This window comes from Physeter macrocephalus, chromosome 11 (assembly GCF_002837175.3).
Source record: "Physeter macrocephalus isolate SW-GA chromosome 11, ASM283717v5, whole genome shotgun sequence".
Lineage (NCBI taxonomy): Eukaryota > Metazoa > Chordata > Mammalia > Artiodactyla > Physeteridae > Physeter > Physeter macrocephalus.
Window position 1 is genome coordinate 63,208,050 of NC_041224.1, and position 24,030 is coordinate 63,232,079.

Below are 24,030 nucleotides of genomic sequence, written 5' to 3' on the forward strand. Positions count from 1 at the left end.
CTCCATACTGTTCTCCATAGTGGCTGTATCAATTTACATTATTCCCACCAGCAGTGCAAGAGGGTTCCCTTTTCTCCACACCCTCTCCAGCATTTATTGTTTCTAGAGTTTTTGATGATGGCCAATCTGACCGGTGTGAGATGATATCTCATTGTCGTTTTGATTTGCATTTCTCTAATGATTAATGATGTTGAGCATTCTTTCATGTGTTTGTTGGCGATCTGTATATCTTCTTTGGAGAAATGTCTATTTAGTTCTTCTGCCCATTTTTGGATTGGGTTGTTTGTTTTTTTGTTATTGAGCTGCAAGAGTTGCTTATAAATTTTGGATATTAGTCCTTTGTCAGTTGCTTCGTTTGCAAATATTTTCTCCCATTCTGAGGGTTGTCTTTTGGTCTTGTTTATGGTATCCTTTGCTGTGCAAAAGCTTTTAAGTTTCATTAGGTCCCATTTGTTTTTTTTTGTTTTTATTTGCATTTCTCTAGGAGATGGGTCCAACAGGATCCTGCTGTGATTTATGCCATAGAGTGTTCTGCCTATGTTTTCCTCTAAGAGTTTGATAGTGTCTGGCCTTACATTTAGGTCTTTCACCCATTTTGAGTTTATTTTTGTGTGTGGTGTTAGGGAGTGTTCTAATTTCATACTTTTACATGTAGCTGTCCAGTTTTCCCAGCACCACTTATTGAAGAGGCTGTCTTTTCTCCACTGTATATCCTTCCCTCCTTTATCAAAGATAAGGTGACCATATGTGTGTGGGTTTATCTCTGGGCTTTCTATCCTGTTCCATTGATCTATATTTCTGTTTTTGTGCCAGTACCATACTGTCTTGATTACTGTAGCTTTGTAGTATAGTCTGAAGTCAGGGAGCCTGATTCCTCCAGCTCCATTTTTCGTTCTCAAGATTGCTTTGGCTATTCTGGGTCTTTTATGTTTCCATACAAATTGTGAAATTTTTTGTTCTAGTTCTGTAAAAAATGACAGTGGTAGTTGGTTAGGGATTGCATTGAATCTGTAGATTGCTTTGGGTAGTAAAGTCATTTTCACAATGTTGATTCTTCCAAAGAGCCTCCTGTTCTTATCTGTGGAGCTAGAAGGTCAGACTACCTGATTTCTAGGACTCTTCCTGCTCTGAGGTTCTCTGATTGAGGCCATGAGAGATGGAAAGAACTGAAGCCAGCTAAAAAATAAGACCTGTTGTGGTAGAGAATACAAATGAGTTATGTAGAAAAATATGTCCTTTGGTTGTATCCAGCGTAAGGATGCTAGCAAATAAAAATAAAGAACATCCAGTTAAATTTGAATTTCAGATAAACAAATAATTTTTTAATGTATTTAGCCTAAGTATGTCCCATACAACATATCTTATGCATCTGAAAAATTTAACTGGGCATTCTGCACTTTATCTGGCAACCCCGATCCAGAGAGATCATGAGAACTGTGGACTTAAGGAGGGGTCACCTCTCCAGGTTCACTCCTCTCCATGCTGTCTCTCCAGCCACACTGGCCTTCTTTCCACTCCTCCTACCACAGGGCCTTTGCACAGGCTGGTACCACTGATTGAGATGGCTTCCTCTCCATCCCCTCTCTCATAAAACTAATTCATTCTTCAGATTTCAGTTCAAAAGTCACTTCCTTGGTAAAGCCTTTCCTGATACCCTAGACAGAGTGCATTTCTCTGTTCTATATTCCCTGGGAGACTCTGCCTTCACAGCACTTGTCACAGTTTTTATGTTTGTGTATTTCACAATCATATGCTGGAGGTAGGGTTTGTGTTGGTAGATTGGAATATCAAGGACATTCTGGAGAGGTGAACAACAGAAATAGAGCCACAGAGGTGAGATGCCCACAGTGCGTTTCCAGAACAATGAAGAGAGTAGTTGAGTCGTTAAGTTAGTGAAAGACCCACTTGTAGAGAACGATGTCCTCGGACCCCATCTTAGGGGCTGGACATAGATGTTCTGAGGAGAGTGACGAACTCGGGATGGCTGCAAGAGGAGTGGTAACGTGATGAAAGTCATTCTTCAGCGGGTTTTATGAAGCCCCAGAAGGGAAAGCTGAGTCTGAGGTTAGCTGGGGCTCCTTGAAGTTCTCCCCTGAATTCTGAGAATTTGTCATACTAAGCCATCAAATGGCTTTTGATGGCCTGAAGCCATCAAAACTTTCTTCCTGCTGAAACCTTCTTTTTCTAGTGTCTTACCATGTCTGCTCTTAAATGTTTAGAAGAGAGAGCCTTTGTTAGAACCACTGCTTGGTATGTGGATTTGCTACATCTGCCCACACATTCATGCAATAAGTTTTACCACCTTATGGATCAGCTCATATTGTGTTCTTATCACTGTTGATTGCTTTGGCCTGGCACCAACAGACTCTGGAAGATACATGTGTGCATACACACTTATATACATGAACACACTTATACACATAATGCACATGTAAATAAGTACACATATACACACGAATATATGCACAGGCATTCCTACACCCAGATACATGCAACATATATACATACTACACACATGTAAACACACACACACATATACACACATACCTATACATATATATATTTTTTACTATGATAATGGCAGGAGATGGGAAGTCAAACCACCCTCCTCTGGGTATTGCCTGCAGAGATGGTGTCATTTCCTCAGCCTCTGAGTTTCTCTGGCCTCTGAGACTTTTACTTTACATGGCAGTTTGTACCAGAGTTCCCTTCCCCAGCTTCCTTCTCGGAGCTCTCAACAGCCTCAGTCCTTAACAAGAAAAACCCCAGCCACATTGTTTTGCTGGAGGATATGTATATATGCCGTATTTTAATATATCCACATCCACTCAGATAGATATATATTTTTCCATAAGAAACTGGTTATGACCTCCCACTTCTATTGAAGCTGTCAAGCTGCTTTCCTGACAGTTGGCCAAACTGGCTTGCTACTGACAGAACCCCTTTCACACTTCCATATTTTTATTAAATGTAACATTTTAAGATGTAGCACTACATGTCACACAGCTTGAAGAGTTTTGAACAGCAGGATTTTTTTTCCATAATGGTATTTGTTTTCAGTCACTTTTTCCAGCTTTGGATTTACTATGACATGAGAGAAAAAGAACACATTTCAGAAAAAAGGTTGGGTAACTTGGACAAAGTTGGCTTAACCAATTCCTGTGAAATTACGTGTCTAGGAACTTTCTCCAAATGGGAAGCTACTGCTGTTCCACGTTCTGCTATCTGGAAAAGTGCAAGGAATGCTAGCCGTGGTGCTTCGTAGAACTCAAGACAAGTGTGTTGTTCATTCTTTCTACAAGAATGATGGTCTTGCATGCCCTGGGCTGCCGATCTGCCTCTGCAGCCTCATCTCAGCTCATCTTCCCTCGCTCTCTACTTCCACCATGGAGGATGTCTCTCACCCCTCGAACGGGCCATGTGCGGTGATGAGCTTGCCTGAGCCTCAGGGCCCTCATCCTCCAGGGGTGAGGATTAGCTGAGTCAATGTACATAAAGAGTCTGGCACATAGTAGGTGCTCAGTAAACAGTAGACATAAAAATTTTAAAAGGCAGGAAGAGGTTAGGCAGCCAGAGGCAAATGCAGATGCTAAAGAAAGTGAAGTTCCTCTTCCCTCTCCATTTCCTGCATAGTATGGACCGTACCTGCCAGCTCAGAAGGGAACTTCCTCCTTGAATGGCCTCTTGATTACAGTCTCGACTGGCTGGCTTGCATGTATAAAACTGTAACCTTTGATTTAGTTAGCTGAACATTATTTTGTGTGTCAGCTTTGGCAGTGCATTCCCAGGGTGTCAACTAGTGGTCTGGTTGCTGGGTGGGTCTCCTTTCCCCATCCTGGTTCAGTAGCACCTGTTAGAAGAATGGTTCTCAAAGTGTGGTTCCTGGGCCAGCAGCATTAGCATCACCTGGGAACCTGTTGGAAAGGCAGATGCTGGGTTTGCCAAGAATCAGAAACCTAATGAATCAGAAACTCTGGGGCTGGAGTCCATCAGTCTGTGTTTTAATGAAACCTCAAAGTGATTCTGCATACACTAAAGTTTGAGAACCACCATTAAAGTGTTACCTACTAGAAATGTGTGTAAGTGTGAGCAGTGCTAAGAGAAATTTAACATCTATGCAACATTGAGCCAATGATTTTTCAGGATTTAAAAAAGGCATTTTGTGTACAGTTTTTAGTCCAGATCTCCAAGTCTGTTAAGACTGTCAATTAAATAAGATTCAAAGTTTAAATTACATAGTTGCAGTGTGGGATAGAAGGTTAGGGGTATTATTGTCCATAATTGATAAGCTGTATGCTTTTGTATTTAAGTTTTTATAATGGAATGCACGCCCAAACAATTTCGTTTTCAGAACAGGAGAAGCTAAGAATTAGTCTTGCCCCTCTTCTCTACTTTTTCAAACAGTTTTCTAATTCCAGAGAAGAGTCTGGGCTCTTAGAAGCATTCTCCTCATCTTATTTTCCATAACTTTGTCCTGGAAAATACAGTCTGGGGGAAAGCAGTTTATGTAGTAATCATCTGCGTCTAGTGCAGAATTTGGTGTCCAAGGGCAGGCAGACCCTTCGTTATAAACAGGAGGATTAGCACGTAGATAATGTAGTTGGCAGAGGTCAAGCCCGGCATGGCTATGGCTATGGCTCTGGCTGCCCTGTAGGACTTTGGGCAAACACCTTTTTATTTTATATAAACGCTGCATACACAGTTAAGACAGTGCATCCACATGTTTCTAATTCGTTTACACCTCACTCATCAGCATGTGTTGGGTGAGCACCCTGCCACGTCTGAGTTTTATGAGCTGCGTTTACGAGGCTGCTTTTCTTGAACAGGGATATCACATATTCTACCAAAAAAATGGAACTTGAGCCTGGGAAATGAGGGCTTCAGTGTTAAACTTGGAGTGAACTTGTGAAGTTTGAATGGATCCGAAACTAAGCACAGATGTTATATATTCTCCAAGAATAGCCTCACGTATTTATTCACAGAATGTCTCTCTTTTCTTACCTGAAATTTTCTCTCTACTTAAGGGAAGGCAAAAGAATGTGCATTTGTGGGGAAAGCTTGAACCTCATTTCCTGCCACTTTGAGGAGTCTCCCTCTTGCCTACTAAGAGATAATGCAATCCTTGGTAGTAGCAAAGCTGGCTAAAATCTAGAACCTTCAGCAACGTGTTGCTTTCTTGAAAAGCAACATTTTTGCTCTCCCACTTATGCTGAGTTCCCAAAAAGACAGCAAGGAGTTTTATAGTTTTGTGTTAATTTTGAATAGAGATGGAAGGGACCTACCACTGATAGAAACTGTACAGGATTCCATTTCTCAGAACCCAAATTGTTGGAGTTATTTTTAAAATTCTTTTTAAAATTAATTTTTATTGTTTAATCTAAGTTACCCGTGCATGTATCTTACAGAGTCAAATAATTCTACAAAATGTGCCCCCTCCAGTATTTCTTCCTCCCCAATAATTTTAACTGTTCTTTTGATATTTACCTTCTTATCTCTGAATAATGTTTATATCCTTACTTCTGGATTTTTCAGTTTCAGGTATTTTATGTCGAAGGTGATGATGTAGCCCTCTTTCATCATCCTCTCCCTCCACCTCACCTCACATACACACTTCCCATCCCACACTCTCTCAATGTAATTATGTTGTAATTTTGGTTAGATTAATAACCATTGCTTACAGCACGACTATGTGCATGTGCGTCACAGCTGAGCCATAATAGTGTATGTACTAGGTCAGATCTCCAGGATGCTAATCCTGAGGCAGAGATTTGTGCCCAGTGTTTATTAGGCAGTGATTATGGAACTATGCCTGTGAGGGGTGTGAGATGCGGGAATGAACAGCTCTGAGCTGGGAATTACCCCAAACTGAGACGGGATGGGCCATTGTACAACCACATGCACCCGTCCTTGGACAGGGGCTATCCCCGGGAAGGAGGTTGGTGAGGCAGCTCCCTTAGGCTGGGGGCAAGTTCCAGAAAGACACAGCTGTGAGCTCACAGCAGGCGACACTCCCAGCTGCTGGGGGAATCCTGACTTGGGTTGGGATGGTAATGGTAGATAATCTGAGCACCCTAACACCCTGGTCCTGGGCACTTGGTGAGCTCCTTCAATCTGTAAACAGAAATTTTCTTGTTATTTATGTGATGATTTCTTGAGGATCTAGGAAGCTAACTGCTGCTGCTGCTTCTTTTTTAAAAAATAACAGCTTTAGGGCTTCCCTGGTGGCGCAGTGGTTGAGAGTCCGCCTGCCGATGCAGGGGACACGGGTTCGTGCCCTGGTCCGGGAGGATCCCACATGCCGCGGAGCGGCTGGGCCCGTGAGCCATGGCCGCTGAGCCTGCGCGTCCGGAGCCTGTGCTCCACAACGGGAGAGGCCACAACAGTGAGAGGCCCGTGTACTGCAAAAAAAACCAAAAAACAAAAAACAGCTTTATTGAGATAAAATTCACATACCATAAAAGCCACCAATTTAAATAGTACAATTTAGCAGCTTTTAGTATAGAGTCATACAACCATCACCATTATATAATTTCAGAACATTTTCATCACCCCAGGAAGAAAGTCCATACCCATTAGTAGTCACTCCACGTTCTCGCCTCCCTCCAGTCCCTGGCAACCACTAATCTACTTTCTACCTCTATATGTTTGCCTATTCTGAATATTTGATATAAATGTAATTATACAATATGTGACTTTTTGTGATTGGCTTTTTTCTCTTAGCATAATGTTTTCAAGGTGCATCCATGTTGTAGTATATATCAGTGCTTCATTCCTTTCTTTTGTCACGTAATATTTCCTGTATGGATATACCACATTATGTTTATCCATTCATCACTTGAAGGACACTTGGATTGTTTCTACTTTTTAGCTATTATGAATAATGCTGCTATGAATTTTCATGTACAAGTTTTTGTGAAGATGTACGTTTTCATTTCTCATTGGTATATTCCTAGAAGTGGAATTGCTGGCTCATATAGTAACTCTACATTTAACATTCTGAGGAACTGCCAAATGTATTCCAAGGAAGCTGTTCCATTTTACCATCCTATCAGCATTGCAAGAGGGCTCTGATTTCTCTACATCCTTGCCAGTGCTTCTTATTGTCTTTTTTTTTTTTTTCAGCCATCCTGTGTGTGAAGTGGTATCTCATTGTGGTTTCAATTTGTATTTCCCTAATGACTAATGATATGAGCATCTTTTCATGTGCTTATTAGCCCTTTGTATATCTTCCTCAGAGAAATGTCTATTTAAGTCCTTTGTCCATTTTTAATTGGAATCTCTTTTTATCTTTTAGTTATAAAAGTTCTTCATAGATTCTGGATACAAGTCCCTTATCTGGTATATGATTTGCAAAAGTTTTGTCTCATTCAGTGGGTTGCCATTTCATTTTCTCAATAGACTTCTGTGATAAAGTCCAATTTATCTTGTTTTTTCTTTTGTCACTTTGATGTCATATCATCTAAGAAACGATTGATAATCCAAAATCATGAAGATTTGTGCCTATGCTTCCTTCTAGAAATTTTATTGTTTTAGCTTTTACATTTAGGTTGATGATCCATTTTGAGTTAATTGTTATATATGGTGAGATAGGGGTCCAGCTTCATTCTTTTACATGTAGATATGCAAAGTTGTCCCAACACCATTTGTTGCAAAGACTATTCTTTCCTCATTGAATTATCTTGGCACCCTTGTCAAAAATCAATTGACCATAAATATAAGGGTTTATTTCTGGACTCTCAGGTCTCTTACATTGATCTGTGATCTAGCCTGTGATAATATCACACTGTCTTCATTACTGTAGTTTTGTAGTAAGTTTCAAAATCAGGAAGTATGAGTCCTCCAACTTTGTTTTTCTTTTTCAAGGTTGTTTTGGCTATTCTTGGTTCCTTGTATTTTCATATAAATTTTAGGATCAGCTTGTCAATTTCTGCAAAAAAAGACAGTTGATATTTTGATTAGGATTGCACTGAATCTGTAGATCAATTTTGGGGAGTATTGCCATCTTAACAATATTGTCTTTCGATCCATTAACATGGAATCTCTTTCCATTTATTTAGATCTTCCTTAATTTCTTTCAACAGTGTTTTGTATTTTTCAATGTGTCTTACACTTCTTTTGTTAAATTTGTTCCTAAGTGTTTTCTTCTTTTTGATGCTATTGTAGATGCTATTTTTACAATAAAAAATAATGCTATTATTTTAAGGTTGTTTTATTGATAGTGTATAGAAGTATAATTGATTTTTGCATATTGATCTTATATCCTGTAACTTTGATGAACTTGTTTATTGGTGCACTTAAAAATTTTTCTATACACAAGGTCATGTCATCTGTGAATACAGATAGATACTTTTACTTCTTTCTTTTCAATCTGGATGCCTTTTCTTTTTCTTGTCTATTTTTCCCTGGCTAGAAGTTTATTTTGTTTGGTTTTGTTTTTGTTTATTTTTTGTTTCTCTAAAATCAGTAGTAATGTCCCCTCTCTGTTCCTAATTTTAGTATTTTGAATCTTCTCTCTTTTATTCTTGATTAGTCTATCAAAAAGTTTGTCAATTTTTTCCCTTTAAAAAAAGCCAACTTCAATTTCATTGATTTTCTCTGTTGTCTCTCCCTTCTGTGTTTAATTTATTTCCATTCTAGGTTCCTTCTTCCTGTTGGCTTTGAGTTTAGTTTGCTCTTCTTTTTTCAATACTTAAGGTGGGAGATTAAGTTACTGATTTGAGATCTTTTTTAACATAGGTGTTTATAGCTATAAATTTCCCTCTAAGCACAACTATAACTGCATCCCATAAGTTTTGGTATGATGTGTTTTAATTTTTATTAATCTCAAAGATTTTTCTAATTTTCCCTGAGTTTTTTTTTTCTTAATCAGTTATTTAGAAGTATGTTGTTTAATTTCCACATATTTTTGAAATTCCTAAATTTCTTTCTGCTATTGATGCCTGATTTCATTCCATTGTGATCAGTAAGCATTACTTTGTATTATTTCACTCCTCTTAAATTTATTAAAGCTTGTTTTGTGATCTAACATTTGTTCCCTTCTGGAGAATGTTTCATGTGTACCTGAGAGGAATGTGTATTCTGCTCTTCTTGGGTGGAAGGTTCTATAGATATCTACTGGCTCTAGTTGTTCTATCCATTATTGAAAGTGGAGTATCAATGTTTCAAACTATTATTGTTGAATTGTCTGTTTCTCCTTTCAATTCTGTCAGTTTTTGCTTCATGTATTTTGGGGCTTCATTGTTTGTCTTCCTGATGGATTTTATCATTGTAAAATGCTCTTATTTGTCTTTGGTAAAAATGTTAGTCTGAAAGTCTGTTTGGTCTGATATTAGTATAGCCACTCCAGCTTTTTCCAATGTTCTCATTGCTTTTATGAAGGAGCTGATTTTCAAAGGCTTTTAGCTAACCATTCTGGAAAGTAGAACCTCTGACTAATTCTTAAATACGCTTATAGATAATTTTTCTGTTTTTAGGCCTGCTCTCTCCCCTATTTCCAAAGTTGCCTTCTGGAGATGGTACAATACTAGGTAGCTTCATTGCTTCAATTCCTGCTTAAGATCCATTTGCTTGGGTCTGTCTGCTAAGTCATTTCCATGGGTCCTTCTGCTTCCCACCTTCCAAAATTGTATAACTGTTAGCTCTTTTTCTATATTCTTTGCCCTTTATCACTTAAAAATGTCTTTACTCTTAGATCAATGGATTTTCCAATTAAAGAGTTCAATGAGAGATTTAAACATTTAACCTGTATTTGAGGGTAAACCCTTTAGCTGTTAGTCACTTTATTCTAAGCGACCTGAATTTTCTTGTATATTCTCCAGAATTTTTAAAAATGATCAGAGAGCTGTTTTACTGTCAGGGATCCAGGCAATATCCTAAATTAAAAATAGTGCTTGTATTAACTTTTAAATTTAGGCATGGAATTTGAACATCTTTGATTCAATGTAAGAATAATCAGCTGCTTCCAGGTCTATTCACTACTTGATCTTTCATAGAGCAGTTGTTCCCAAACTTGACCATGCACTAGAATCACCCAGAGGGCCTGTCAAAATACAGGTTTCCAGGCTCCATCCCCAGGGTTTCTGATTTAGGAGTTGGAAGTGAGGGCCAAGAATTTGCGTTTTCAACAAGTTCCCAGGTGATGCTGATGCTCTGGTCCTGGGACCACACTGAGAGTCACTACCTCTGTGGTGTGTGGAATGTAAAGGTATTCCCTGTGGGGGTGGGGAGGACTTTTAGGAAGCAGATGAGAGCAGAGAGGGAGAGCAGTAAGAGGGAGATCGGCGCGGAGGAGAAGGATGTGCCCACTTGCTCTTATCCTGTTGTTCTAGCTTGTGCTCTCTTGTTTTGTCCCCTCTCTCTGCAAGGAGGGAACCATGACAAAATCTGCTTAGAGAAGACGCTCTTGACATCAGAATTGTAATTCTATTCAAGGGGAGAAAAAAGGAGTGAAGTGACCATCCATGAAAAACATTACACTGTAGCCCTGCAGATGTATTTTTATGTGGCATTTTAAAGTGGTTGAGGAGTATGAGCAGGGTCTGGAGAAGTCAGGGCTAATGTAATTTTATGAGATGCTCTACATACAGTATTGCTAAGGCAGCAGGATTCTGGGCAATTTTGTCAGGTAGTCACTTGTCCCCAGGTTTCAGTTATCTCCTAGGATCCCCCTTTTCCTTGTTGCAAGTCTGAGAAGGCAGGGACACTGCCTAAGCCACATAGGCAGAGGGTCAGACCTAGTAGCTGGTTTGGGCCCCAGGTAGGAGAAACCCAGACTTAAGGCCGTTCCTCTGGGTTATTTTCATGTAGCCATTTGCTGTCATTGTCTCATGTTTAGCCATCTTTTTTTGTTCTCAGAATGTTTTTCCATAGTATGGTTGCAAATATTGAGGGTTAAAGCTGTGGCTGCCAATGATAGTATTCCAAAGGATAGAGGTAATTGGGAAGAAGCCCAGAGAAGTGAGAACTCAAAACCCTTGACCCCTGTGAGGCTGCCTTTCAGACACTTTTATTACAAAATGCAATGTACCTGGATAGTTCCTGCTATCACTTCCCAAAGTAAGGAGCTGGGAGAGAGGAAACGGGGTCTGGATACACAGATGACATGAGAAAGCAGGTTGTAGGAGACTAGTTTTCCCGCTAACTTGTCACTTTCTTTCTTAGGCCTGGTGTGTGTGTGGAGTGTGTGTGTGTGTGTGTTTAATCCATAAAATGATGGTTTGGTTTCAGACATTCCCAAAGGTGCTTCATCTCTGGTAATCTTTGACTTTTCCAAGATCACCTCTTATATCTTTTGGGCAGCCAGCATAGGAAATCAAGTCTCTTGACTTCTCCAGTAGAGCTCAGAGTACACAGAAAATTCAATCTTCCCTAAACCATATGGTCCCAGAGGTTGCCTGTGATTTCCTGTTAGCGGTTTTCAATGGCTTTGGAGTAGAAGGAAGTTCGTTGCTATGACAGTCAGGCAGCCACACTGGGGAAAGTATGATGTATTGTGTTGTGCAGGAAAAAGTTAGTATTATCCAATGCAGTAATCAGATTTTCAGACAAAGGCATGACCCTGGAACATGCTGTTTATGGCTGAACATAGCATTAGTCTTGTCTCTAAAAACAGATAAATAAAAATCAGTGTGGGGCTTCCCTGGTGGCGCAGTGGTTGAGAGTCCGCCTGCCGATGCAGGGGACACGGGTTCATGCCCCGGTCCGGGAGGATCCCACATGCCGCGGAGCGGCTAAGCCCGTGAGCCATGGCCGCTGAGCCAGCGTGTCCGGAGCCTGTGCTCCTCAACGGGAGAGGCCACAACAGTGAGAGGCCCGCATACCGCAAAAAAAAAAAAAAAAAATCAGTGTGTACTTGGCATGTCTTTCTCCCTTGGATATGGAAATATGTCTCTCCTGAACATTTTTCTCATTCTTATTTTGGAGGCAACTAGATTGCTCTGAAAATATTAGTTGTAGCAGTAATTAATTTAGCATTTATTGAGCACCAGGCTTTGTGCTGGTGAAGTACTTTTTGTGAAGTAACTAAAATTTAAAGAAACACCCCGACGTAGGGGAATCTGTCTAGTGGGGAGAGAGGAGAGAAAGGCAAAAACAAAAACAAAACAAAAACCCCCCCAAAGGCCAATATTCATTGATCTATCCCTCCTTTTATTCCTAGGGTTTTATTGAGAATCTGCTACGTGCCCAGCTCTCTACTGAGCATTGGGGATATAAAAGTGAATAAGATAGACACATCTCTGTGGTCCCTCAAAGCCATGCTTCAAATGAAGTTTGTTTAACCTTATAGTAGAGGAGGCTGGGTCAGCCTTTGATGGATGGAGTATAGAGTAGATAAGGATCTGTGGAGGGCTTCCCAGAGGGGGTGACCTGGGAACTAAAGCAAAGTAGAAACAGGTGTTAGCCAGAGGAGCAGTGAAACAATGGCTGGACAGAGGAAGTGCTTAGTTGGGGATAGGATGCAGATTTAAGGAGGAACAGGAGGAAATGAGACTATAAAGGTAGGCAAGGTTCAGCTCCTGGAAGATGTTTTATCCCTTGCTAAGGACTTTGGACTCCAAACTAAGGTGATAGGGAAACCACTTAAATATCTGGTAATGGAGGAATTATTACAGGAAACTCAGCCATTTTAAAGAACATAAAATGATATAATTGTATAGATTTTAAATAATAAAAAGTAGAACATAAACATTGTGTGCTCACTGTGATTGCTGATGTATACGATATAATTTTGACTATGTTAAAGCATGGGAGGATGTCTAAAAGTGGAGTCTATTATTTGCATTGTGAGATTCTTTAAGAATTCCTTTACAGTATTCACTCAGCATCGAATCTCTACTATGTGCCTGTAGATCAAGATACAACCCCTTCTCTCTACCATCAAACAGAGAGAGATCTAATAACTTTCATGCATTTTAAAAGGTGTGTGACTATGAGATGTCCAGAATAGGCAAATCCATAGAGACAAAAAATAGATTTGGTGGTTGCCAAGGTCTTGCGGGTAGGAGAGAATTGGGAGTGACAGCTAACAGGTCCAGTGTTTCCTTTTTTGGGGTGATAGAAATGTTCTGGAATTAGTTCATGGGGATGGTTGCACAACACTGTGAATATGCTAAAAACCACTGAAATGCACGCTTTGGTTAAAATGGTTAATTTTATGTTATGTGAATTTTATCTCAATAAAAAATATAGGAAAAAAAAGATGATTATTGATTATTGGGTTGTGTTTTTCTTTTTCGGTAGCCAAGGGCAATCGGAAGTGTGAGCTGAACTGCCAGGCAATGGGCTACCGCTTCTACGTACGGCAGGCTGAGAAGGTCATTGATGGTACCCCCTGTGACCAGAACGGCACGGCCATCTGCGTGTCTGGGCAGTGCAAGGTAAGTGCCCCTGGACTGGCGTATCTGGAGTGGGTCTCGGGTGTTTGATCTGTGCCTGCCGACTGCACTGTTTGCCAGGCTGTGGCGTGCTTCCTCCCCACAACTTATGGTCCCCTCCACTCCAAACCATAAGCTCTGGGAGAAGTGCGTAAGACAGGGCGGCTTGTTTTGCTCCGTGTTTTCGATCTTTGGGAGTTGCCAAGTCTCACTCTGGCATTTCAGTTATTAAGTGACTTATGCACGTTTAAATCACGTGCGTCGTAAGAAACTCAGCGATCTTTCCTCATTGGGGCCAAAGCTTCTTCCTTCCCTCTGAAGCGGAGGTTATGAAAAGGGCACTGCTGGATCAGTCAAGAAGCAGTTGAAGTCATCAGGGTGGCATTTTAAGGGCATGGCGTATTTTATCTTGCCTCCCACCAGCTGGGGCCAGCTTCCAAATGAAAGTTGTCTAGTGCCTTTATAGCTGAAGTTGTACTTTCAACAGGAAGTTTTTAGCCTTCTTGTACTTCTGAAGTCTGTTCCAGGAACTCCCCGCCCTGCATTCTGCAAACATTCTGGTCTGTAGAGAATCCCTGTGGGATGCTACCCTTTGACAGAAAGCACCATGTGGTTAAAAATAGGCACCCCAGAGGAGATGGCACCAATTCCACAGCCACATTAATTGGAGCCTGGATGTCGATCCTCCTTTCATCTATAAATGTAAGAGTGGAGGTCTGACTCTAGCAGGTAAATGACTCTTTGGAGCCCAGACTAAGATTGTATCTTAATTAACAGTTGCTGGCAGGACTGAGTTTCATCAAAGGAAGAGCTCTTTGGTTATCACGTCTGAAAGTTCCTGTTCTACTTTGAATGTAAATTGCCACAGTGTTTAGTATTAGAGGTATTTGAGTATGATTTATAAGCACCCCCCTTCCCCTTCCAGCCTTTTTCTTAATGAGGTTTTAAATAGGATACAAAATAATTTATCAAAGCAGTATGGATATTCTCGGATTGTGAATAAAGGAAGGAAAAAGCTGTCATTTGATATCTGATGCATGTGAGGTTGTCTTCGGATGAGCAAGAAACCCCCAGAGCGTTGATGCAGTACAAAAGAGGTAGGGAGTATGAAGGGAAGCACGCTGAAGGCTGGGACCTATCTGGGCCTCCAATTTCTGCTCGTTTGGAAAAAACTGGGTTTCACGCATATCCCCTCTATCCTTACTGTCCTCAGATAATACCCAAAGGAGTTCCGTTAGTGTTTTGTGGTTTCCGGCTCAACTAGTCCCTGCTTCTAAATGCTACTGAACCTGAAATAATGCACCTTATAGCAACCTAGCTTTTTCTTTCAGACCCTGAATCAACTGTTCTATTTCCTGAATACAGGTGCACACTGCTGGGAGGTGGTGTAGTTGAGTGGTTAAAAACATGCCCTCTGAAGTCAGACTGCTTGGCTTCAAATCCTACGTCTTCCGTGATTGACTGTGTGACCTTGTACAAGTGCCGTAAGCTCTCTGTGCCTGTACATCATTTACAACACGAGGAGGATGGTACCTACTTCCTGCATTGTAGTGAGGAGTCACGAGCCAATACACATAAGGTCCTCATAACAGGTTTGGCACTTAGTAAAGCATGCTGGCTTTCCTTAGTATTATGTTTGCTTATGCCCACATATGTCCTGTTGTATATAAATTTTCTATGTGAAAGTATTTCCTTTTTTTTTTTTTTTTTTTGCAGATTGTAGATTTGTGAGATTCACATTATCTTTTGAGGCAGTGTTCTTACACTGCAGTGTGAATCACAGAGGGATGGCAGATTCTACATTGGTAGATCTAGGGAAGGGCCTGAGTAGTCTATTTTTTTAAACTTTAAGACTGTATCTTATTTGACCTAGTATATCCAAATTATTATCATTTCAACATGTAATCAATATAAAAATTATTAATGACACATTTTTACATTCTTTTTCATATTAATTCTTCAAAATCTGGTGTGTATTTTACTTCTTTCAGTGCAACTCAGACTAGCCACGTTTCAAATGCTCAGCAGGCACATGGGAAAAGGTGCTAAACCTCACATGTAATCAGGGAAACTCACCAGATTGCCAAAAATTTAAAGGTCTGACAATGACAAGTATTGGCAAGGATAGGGAGGACTCTTTTTTTTTTGACTTTTTATTTTATTTTAGAGTAGAGTTGAGTAGTCTGTTTTTCCAGCAAGCTCCCATGTGATGCTGATACTGCTGGTCCATGGATCATACTTTGAGTAGCAAAGTCTTTAAGGACACAGTGATTAAAATATAGTTCACAAAGAACCAGAAATGTAAATATACAGTGGTGAGATGAGTTGGAAGGAAGAGGAAATGTGCTCTCTTTCCACTGGGGGAGCTTGTTTTCTTAGTGTTGCATTAAGTGCCTCTAAGCTGATGATATGAAAGGAAAACAAACACTTATAAGGACATGGGTATGGATTCTTACTAATTGATGAAAACCAGTGGTGTGTAGGACAACACAGTTTGAAGATGATAATTGCTGAAAGACTGAGACAGACATTCCCCAGGATGTGAGTAGATGAATAGGAATTTAATGTTACAAGGACAACTTTGATATTACTTCGTATTTGTTCTCTGTGCATTTGCCTGAAATTCGCTCATTGATGTTGTTGGAACCACTGACTGTCGCGTCGTCCTCTTTAGAACTTCAGTTTAAATAATCAGAAGTACATTTGCTTCCCAGGCTGAAGTTCTGTTTAGTTTGCAACTTTCAAAGGGTAAAGTGCCCTCTTCTGAATATTTGATCGGAAGCCCAGAATGCAAGTTGCTGTCTCTGCCTCGCTGACCTGTGGCTGAGAGAGCTGTCACTCTCTGACAGGAGTGTCTGCATCTGAAATAGCTCCAGAAAGCCTCTGCTGGACACATAGAGTTGAAAGCAAACCCGGGCCTGCCACAAAAATTAATGAAAAGTGACAAGCATTAAATAAGAATATGAGCTAAACCTACACAAGAGCAGCTGAGGGAAAAGGTCATCCTCCTGACACCAAGCCACTTCCAAGGCACCCCAGGCCCACCCAGAGCAAGCTGGAATGCTCTGTTCCAGCTCCTGGCAGAGCGCTCTCTGGCCAGCCTGTGTTTACCCTGTTGCTGGAGCTCCACTGGGGTTTTAGATCCAAGAGTTGGAAGAGGGGCTGTAAGAATGTAGAAACCCTTGAGCTTGGGGCTGGAGAACATGGGAATTCCTCGCCTGTCCCTCAGACTGGGTAACACTTCCTTTCTTGACAGGGAATGAAGGATCCTAAATGTTGGCCTCAGACTAAGGACTGCATATCGATAGCCAGGCTTTGAAGGGAAAGAACTCTAGCCCTGACTTTTCCTAAATCAAGAGGGTGTATCTGAAGCCCACAGAGATTCTGCCTTCCTCACCTTAAACTCATCCCTCTAGATGTCAGAGAGGAACATCTGGCCAGTCTTCAGAGAAGTCTCTGCCTCACCCAGTCATGATTGTCATTGATGGGAATGAAATAGCATTTATGTCTAAACAGAGAGCCCAGTAACCATTTCTATCATTAAGCATCACATTAAGTGTGCTTTGAGGTTTTTTTCCCTTGATCTCAGTTTCAAGCTCTGCAACATTCTGGATTTTCACAGTTTGATAATGTACATATTATTTTTGCCGACAACTTAATGCAAATAGATGGAACTTTGCCTTCAGAGGTATAGCAGCCATTTGAAAGAACGGGGTCCCTTGGATAAAAACTAAAAAAAAAAAAAAAAAAAAAAAAAGCACAAAAAACAACCTTAGCTCCCTGGAGACCAGCCTTTCAGAAACCTCAGGCTTTCAAACTTGAATGATCCTGAAAGAGTCAGACTCACCCCAAGACTTACCCTCCCTCCCACCAGAAAAATATCCCTGATGGTGGAGAAACAGTCCTTGAGTAAGTGCCTTGAAATAATAGGCTGATGCAAAACCTCCATGCAGGAAGGGCTTGAAGCTAATGCACACAGCAAAGAGTTGCTTCTGAGTGTTTACCCTGTGCCAGACACTGGGATGTGTGCTGTTCATACAGAAGGATGCCTTAAGCCATTTGTCTTCACAATAACTCAGTCAATATGCATTGTTAGTCCCATTTCACAGAGAACTGTTATGAAGACAAAATGAGTTGGATAATATTGGCTTTTTAGGGCGAATTGTTAATATTGGCTTTTTAGAGTGAATTGTTAATCAGAACAGAAAGAGTAATTTAAATGTGATAGGTGGAAACTCTTGTGCTTTAGGTGTCTCCCCTATTCTGATTTTATTTTCCTCACTACGTCTTTCCAAAACAAACTGTCTTTCTAAAACACACATTAGGATATGCCTCTCTTTTGCTTAAACTCCACCTGTGGCTCCCCATTGCCTGTGGAATAAAGTCCAGGCCCTTCATCGTCTGTCTCCTGCCAGGCCTCCTGGGGCCCTGGTGCTGGCTGGGCTGGGATGTGTTGCTCCCTGAGCCAGGAGGCCTGCAGGGTTGTGCCTCCACAAGAATGAACACACTGTCTGGCAGCCTGGAGAGCCGTTCCACGTCCACTCTTGGGCCACCCGGTGGACTCGGCTCAAAAGCCACTGGCTGACCCCATTGAGCACTGTTTCTGTTCTTCTGTTGCCACTTCTTGTGATTATTTGTCCCATCACCACTGCCTACCACCCATCCAGGCCAGGAGCAATTCCAGGCACTTTGCTTTTGAATAGGTACTTAAAATAAATGTGTAAATGAATTGAGGTACTTGGTGACTCAATCTGTTGGATTTCAGCAAATGAAATGAGTCTTGAATCCAACACAGAGCTCTCTCTTTTGGCTGGGATGGGTAGTTGAGGGCTGATAACACAAGGACATGAAGCCCCCTTGGCTAAATCCCCGGAACCCAAGGCTTTAAAGGTCAGGGAGAATTCTTGGCGCCTCCCCAGGCTCCTGTCCTGTTTTTAATTTTATTCACGCTGAATTTCTTGAGTCCGGTCTGAGCTAATGACAGGAGGAAGCTAAGCAAGGGTGAGAGCGCAGTCTCCCATGGTGCCTTCTGTTAAGGGAAAAGACCCCCTTCTGCCACCCAGCTGCCCTCTTCATCCCTGGTCAGCCAGCACCTTCCATGCGGGGCCCACCATCCGCGCCCCTCCCCACTCGACAGGGGTCGACGGGGGACTTTCATACCTCCTCTCCCAGCTGGGTCACTGCTCGGCTTCGACCAGGACACATCAGCAGACATTTTCATATTTATTCAGTAAAAATTAAAGCAAGGTAACTCTTTCCACATGTTCAGAGATAAGCTCTGGACCAGCATGTTGCCGTGACTGGGAAGGATGACATGATGGGCGTGTGCATCTATGTGCGCCTGTGAGTTCAGGCGCCAGATTTCCTCCATCCTCTATAAACTGCTGTTGTGCTCTCCTGAACCAAACAACCCTGTTCATTTCTCTGCCCATTTGCCCTAAGTTGCTTTTTTTTTTTTTTTCTCTTTTGGTTACTGGCTTTATTGTGTGGGCTTTGCTTAGAGTTCTGTTGTTACTTGAATGAAACCAAGAGAATCATTGCTTTAAGTAAAGTGTCCTTGCCTGTGCCAGACATATGCATGAGTCAAGCCTTGAAATAGGGTGGAGAGCTTTTACTTTGCTTGAATTCTGAGCTTTTGTGACACTTGGTGGGCTCCCTGTTGCATCCCCACCCCAAGCAAACCGTGTTCTAAAAGTACTTTCTGCTTGTATTAAAATGCTTATCATGTTATGTTACAGTTATTTTGACATGTGTCTGAGCTCCTAAAGCAGAGGGAGTGTTATACATATTTGTATCCTCAGTGCTTAAGGTATTAAGATTTTTCAATAAATTGAATCAGTTTTAAAAATGTGTAAATGAACGAACCGAAGAACAAGTTAGAAATTGGCTTTCCTAACCCCTTTTCCTAAAAATGATCAAGAATAGGATTAACTGAGCATTACAATTTTAGAGCCCAAGCCCTGCCTGAATGTTCTCAGGGCCTCTTGAAATCTTAAACAGAAACCTAAAGTGAACTTGATGAAATTTGCCTGATTCTGTGTACTTCTTTCCCATGATCTATGATTTTTCTCATTTTCAAACTTTGGGACCACTACCTAACAAAACTCAGTTTGGATTTCTTAATATGTACTTATGAATTATTAACTAATCATTAATCAATAACTCAAGCAATACACGTAATTAACTCAACATATAGTCTTCACTGCTCCCAGCCATACACTGGGCTAGGCATTGGAGAGAAGAAAATGGGAAAGATTAACAAGGTTCCTACCCACATTGAGCTTAATTTAATGGAGAAAGTACTAAAGAGAAAAAGTCGGTTAACAAACAAAAGAATGACAAATTTTGATGAGCACTTTGAAGTTAATAGGGAACTGAAATAGTGAACAGTGGTGAGAGCACCTGTTAGATGGGGTGTCAGGGGAAGGTCTCCGAGGCGAGCAGGGGTCGGGAGAACAAGTGGAGGCTGCACTACCGGCCATGCAGGTCCAGGGACTGGAGAAAATGTGTGCCACGTCTCCAGGCAGGACCCAGTACATATGCGGTGCTCAGGAGCTGATGGATACCAACGTGATCATTTTGTGTTTTCTTCTGCTCTCTGCCCTTGGGTGAGTCTGGTCTCCCCCTGATGGTGCCATTCTTCTTTCCTCCATGATACTCACGCATCTTCCTGGGGGCATGCTGGCTTTAGCAATAGAAAGCCCTCCACTGGGTCATTCTCTAAGCCGAGAAAGATTGCCCTGGAAACTGGATGATATAATGGGTCGAGAACAGGTTTGGGGGTCAGCCAGGATCTCTAATATCAAAACAGATGAGAGAGGGTTTGCTTAGGTAAGATTGGGGTAGGATGTCCGGAACCTCCAACCTGCCCTTCCTGGTGGTCTGTCCTATACCAGAATGTCAGAAGAGAGAGAATTTTAGGGTTCCTTTCCCCTGGTCTTCTGAAAGAAGGGGCAGCCTTCCCCCAAAGGGGACTTAAAGAGCTATTCTATCCACATTGGCAGGAGTGCTGACAGGCACTTGTAACTGAGAAATGAGAGGAAGCTTCAGCAAAGTCCCCTGGGCCAGACAAATAGTCCACCTTTGCCCCAGTCCATCTCTATTCCTGCCCTGAACCAAACACAGGCTAGAAGCACTGCCTGAGTATGACCTGTTATGATACAGACACTACAGAGTTATGTAACACTCATTGTATATAAGCTCATCTGCAGATACTTTTCCACAAGGCACGTAATAAAAATTTCAGGGATGCAGAAAACTGTTTTGCATATGGAAACCCCAAGGCAGTGTCTGTTCAGACTAACAAAGCCAAGGAGAGCAGTCCCCCCGCCCCTTTCCCTTTGGACCCTCTGCACATTCTTGCTGACTCAGCTCATGTTCTTAACTGATGATATTGACAGAGGATCAGACTTTAAAAAAAAAAAAACAAGTAGGCTGCTTAGCCTGATGATGACTTTGGTAGAGCCTGAAAAGCCCATCACCCTGACACCAAGTTTGGGCATCTTTTTATAAGTCAGGTCAAACCAAGTAGTGAGTAGCACTGCTAGTGTGTTAGAAAAGCTTCAGAAAAGTATCCTGTGGTGTTGTGCATCTAGGTAGAAATAGATATTTGAGGGCAACAGTGCCAGAGGAAACACATTTTTTATTTTGTATTTGTAATAGATAATAATATATTACATGACTGCAATATCAAAAAGTGTGATCCCCTGTCTCCATCCACCCAGTTTCCCATTCCCCAACAGGAAATAACCACTCTCTGATAGTTTCTTTTTAAGGCAGATGCTTTCATGCACTTACCAGCCCATTCGTATTATATTAGTTTCCCTTCTTCTTGGCAAATATGGTCTGGACCTTGCTTTTCTTTTTTCTTTTAAAAAATTATTTATTTATTGGTTTGTTTGTTTATTTTATTGAGGTATAGTCGATTTACAATGTTGTGTTAGTTTCTGCTGTACAGCAAAGCAATTCAGTTATACATATATATATTCTTTTTTTAATTGGAGTGTAATTGCTTTACAATGCTGTGTTAGTTTCTGCTGTACAACGAAGTGAACCAGCTATATGTATACATATATCCCCGCCCTCTTGGACCTCCCTCCCTCCCCATTCCCCCATCCCATGCATCTAGGTCATCACAGAGCACCGAGCTGAGCTCCCTGTGCTACACCGCAGGTTCCCACTAGCTATATCCGTTATGGTTTATCACAGGATATGAATATAATTCCCTGTGCTATACAGTAGGACTTGTTGTTTATCCATTCTATATATAATAGTTGACATCTGCTAATCCCAAACTCCCAGTCCATCCCTCCCTCACCCCCCTCCCCCTTGGCTACCACACGGACCTTGCTTTTCTTACTTAACATATCTTGGAGAACTTTCCGTTTTAATATCTAAAGCACAGCCCCCTTCATTCGACAGTGGCATGGTACTGCGCTATATGAACTAACCGTAATTTATTTAACCGTGATACATGTTCAGGTCGTATCCAATCTTTCACCGTTACCAGCAGTGCTGCAATGAATACTCCCATGAGTGAGTCATTTTATGTTTGCCTGTATCTGTAGGATAAAGTCTTAGAAGTGAGTCAAGAGTCCATATGTATTTGTGATTTTAATGCCCAGTGGGTGGCAAATTGCTCTCCAGAGTAGTTGAAACAACTAACCCTTGGACCAGCAATGTCTGAGGGTAGTGTGTTGTCCAACATTTGGATTTTTGCCAATCTGATAAGTGAAAAATTGTATCTCGGGTAGTTTTCATTTGCTTTTATTTTGAATGAGGTTGTGCATCTTTTCATATGTTTAAGATCCCTTCAGGGCTTGGAGTAGGATGAGTGAGGTGCCTTGGATGCAGAATTTAAGGAGGCACTGAATAAAATTAAATTCTCAGGGTCTCCTTAAATGTTGTCCCTTAGGTACCTCACCTGTCCCACTCCAGTCCCAGCCCTGCACTACACCTTGATCTCCTGACCTGGGAACCATTTATATTCCTCTCCTGTGATCTGTTTTTCTATTGGGTTATTGATTATTCTCTTAATTTGTAGGAGCTTTTCATACATGAAAGAATTTTTTATGATATAAATTGCAAGGCTTTTTTCTTCAAATAGCCTTTTGACTTATGCCTTTGCTCATGCAGTTTTATTTATTTTTTGCCAGGCAGAAGTTTTACATTTTTTAAATGGTGAATTTAGTAATTTTCTCTTGTCTGATTCTAGATTTTGTGTCATGGAAAGTCTTTCTACACTTTGAAGTTAAAAAATTTCTTCTGTGTCTTCTTTCAGTAATTTATAATTGTATGCTTTTACATTTTTACATTTCATATTAATCCATTTGGAATTTATTCTAGAGTATCATATGAGGTATGGATTCAATTTTACTTTGTTTCAGATGGCTACACAGTTATGCCTTTATCATGATTGAATAAATCTTTCCCCCACTATTTTGGGGTTCCCTCTTTATTACCGTATGTATGTATGCATGCATGCATGTATATATGTAGATATGTATTTTGGGCTTTCTAGTATATTCCATTAGTCTGTATGTCTATTCATAAATGAATACCAGAATGTACACTTTGAAAGAGAAATAAAATGGACTGGCATTTAAACTTATGCAAGGTAAGTTTGCTCTTTGCTTGGAGCTAATGCACTCATGGCCTTCAAATGGAAACGTTTGTTTATCACTTGGAAAAGCCATCTGCATTTAGGGGCCTTAGTAAGCCTTCATGTTTACAATACATTTTTACTTGATTGAAAAACGTATGTTCCGTGACTTTTAGGACTGGAATAGCAGAAGTTGCAATCATGAAAAGTACTCCAGATGGCAAAACCATGGCAAAAAAAAAAAGGAATTAGATTTATGAAGATTCATTGAAAAGCATAGGATAAAAGTTCTAGCAGCTACTTGCTTTTAGAATAAACTGGATTTGACAGGGAAGAAATGCTGTCCCTAAGAGCAACTCAGCTCTTGGGGTCCCATCTTCTGTCATTCAATAAATAGGAATATCTTCTACAAATTTTATTTAATATGTTTATGGATCCTATCAATTTCTGAAAGTTTAACAACTCATCTCCTGATGGTGGGAAATTTACTATTTTCCTACTTATTTTTCCTGTGTTTTATTTTCAGCATAATGCTAGTAGTTGTAGCAATTAATACCTGGTCTCCTAACCAAATCTTGAGAGGGCGCCAGGAGAAAAGATTCTTTCTTGCCCTACTGCCAAAATCACTCAAATTGGACTAAGGAAGGAAGATTAGTTGTGGCCCATGATTGTCAAGGGACTGAATATAATCATGTGAGTTAAAAGACCTTGGATTCAAATTTTGGTTTCCAGATACCAGCCTTGTTTTCTCAAAACTGTACTTGACAAAACCTCAAAGTATGTTTGTCTCCCTTATGAGAGCTATGATGAGCTTTTCCTGGGTGAAAGATTTTTGTATGCTTTGGGTTTCAAATCACTTTCTAAAAGCCGAATCTAAAGACCTTACACATGCAATGGGAGGTTTCAATTCCTGGTCTTCCAGTAGTGCTTGATATGATTTTATTATTATTTCTCACTTGGGGAAAAATAGGCTTTTTTTTTTTTTAAGCCCCTCAAAGTGAGCCTAGAGAACATGCAGTATTTTAAATGAAAGTCTGTCTTATTGCTGTGTTCCAG

General features: G+C 40.8%; 1 protein-coding gene across 2 annotated transcripts in view; it reads left to right on the top strand.

Moving 5' to 3' along the window:
- THSD4 (thrombospondin type 1 domain containing 4) overlaps nucleotides 1-24,030 on the top strand; it is a 572,998-nt gene that overhangs the window by 231,202 nt on the left and 317,766 nt on the right. For both annotated transcript variants that reach the window (XM_024128852.3, XM_024128851.3), the window contains exon 6: nucleotides 13,240-13,376. In XM_024128852.3, coding sequence (XP_023984620.1) covers nucleotides 13,240-13,376 — 137 coding nt within the window. The remainder of the gene's footprint in view (nucleotides 1-13,239; nucleotides 13,377-24,030) is intronic.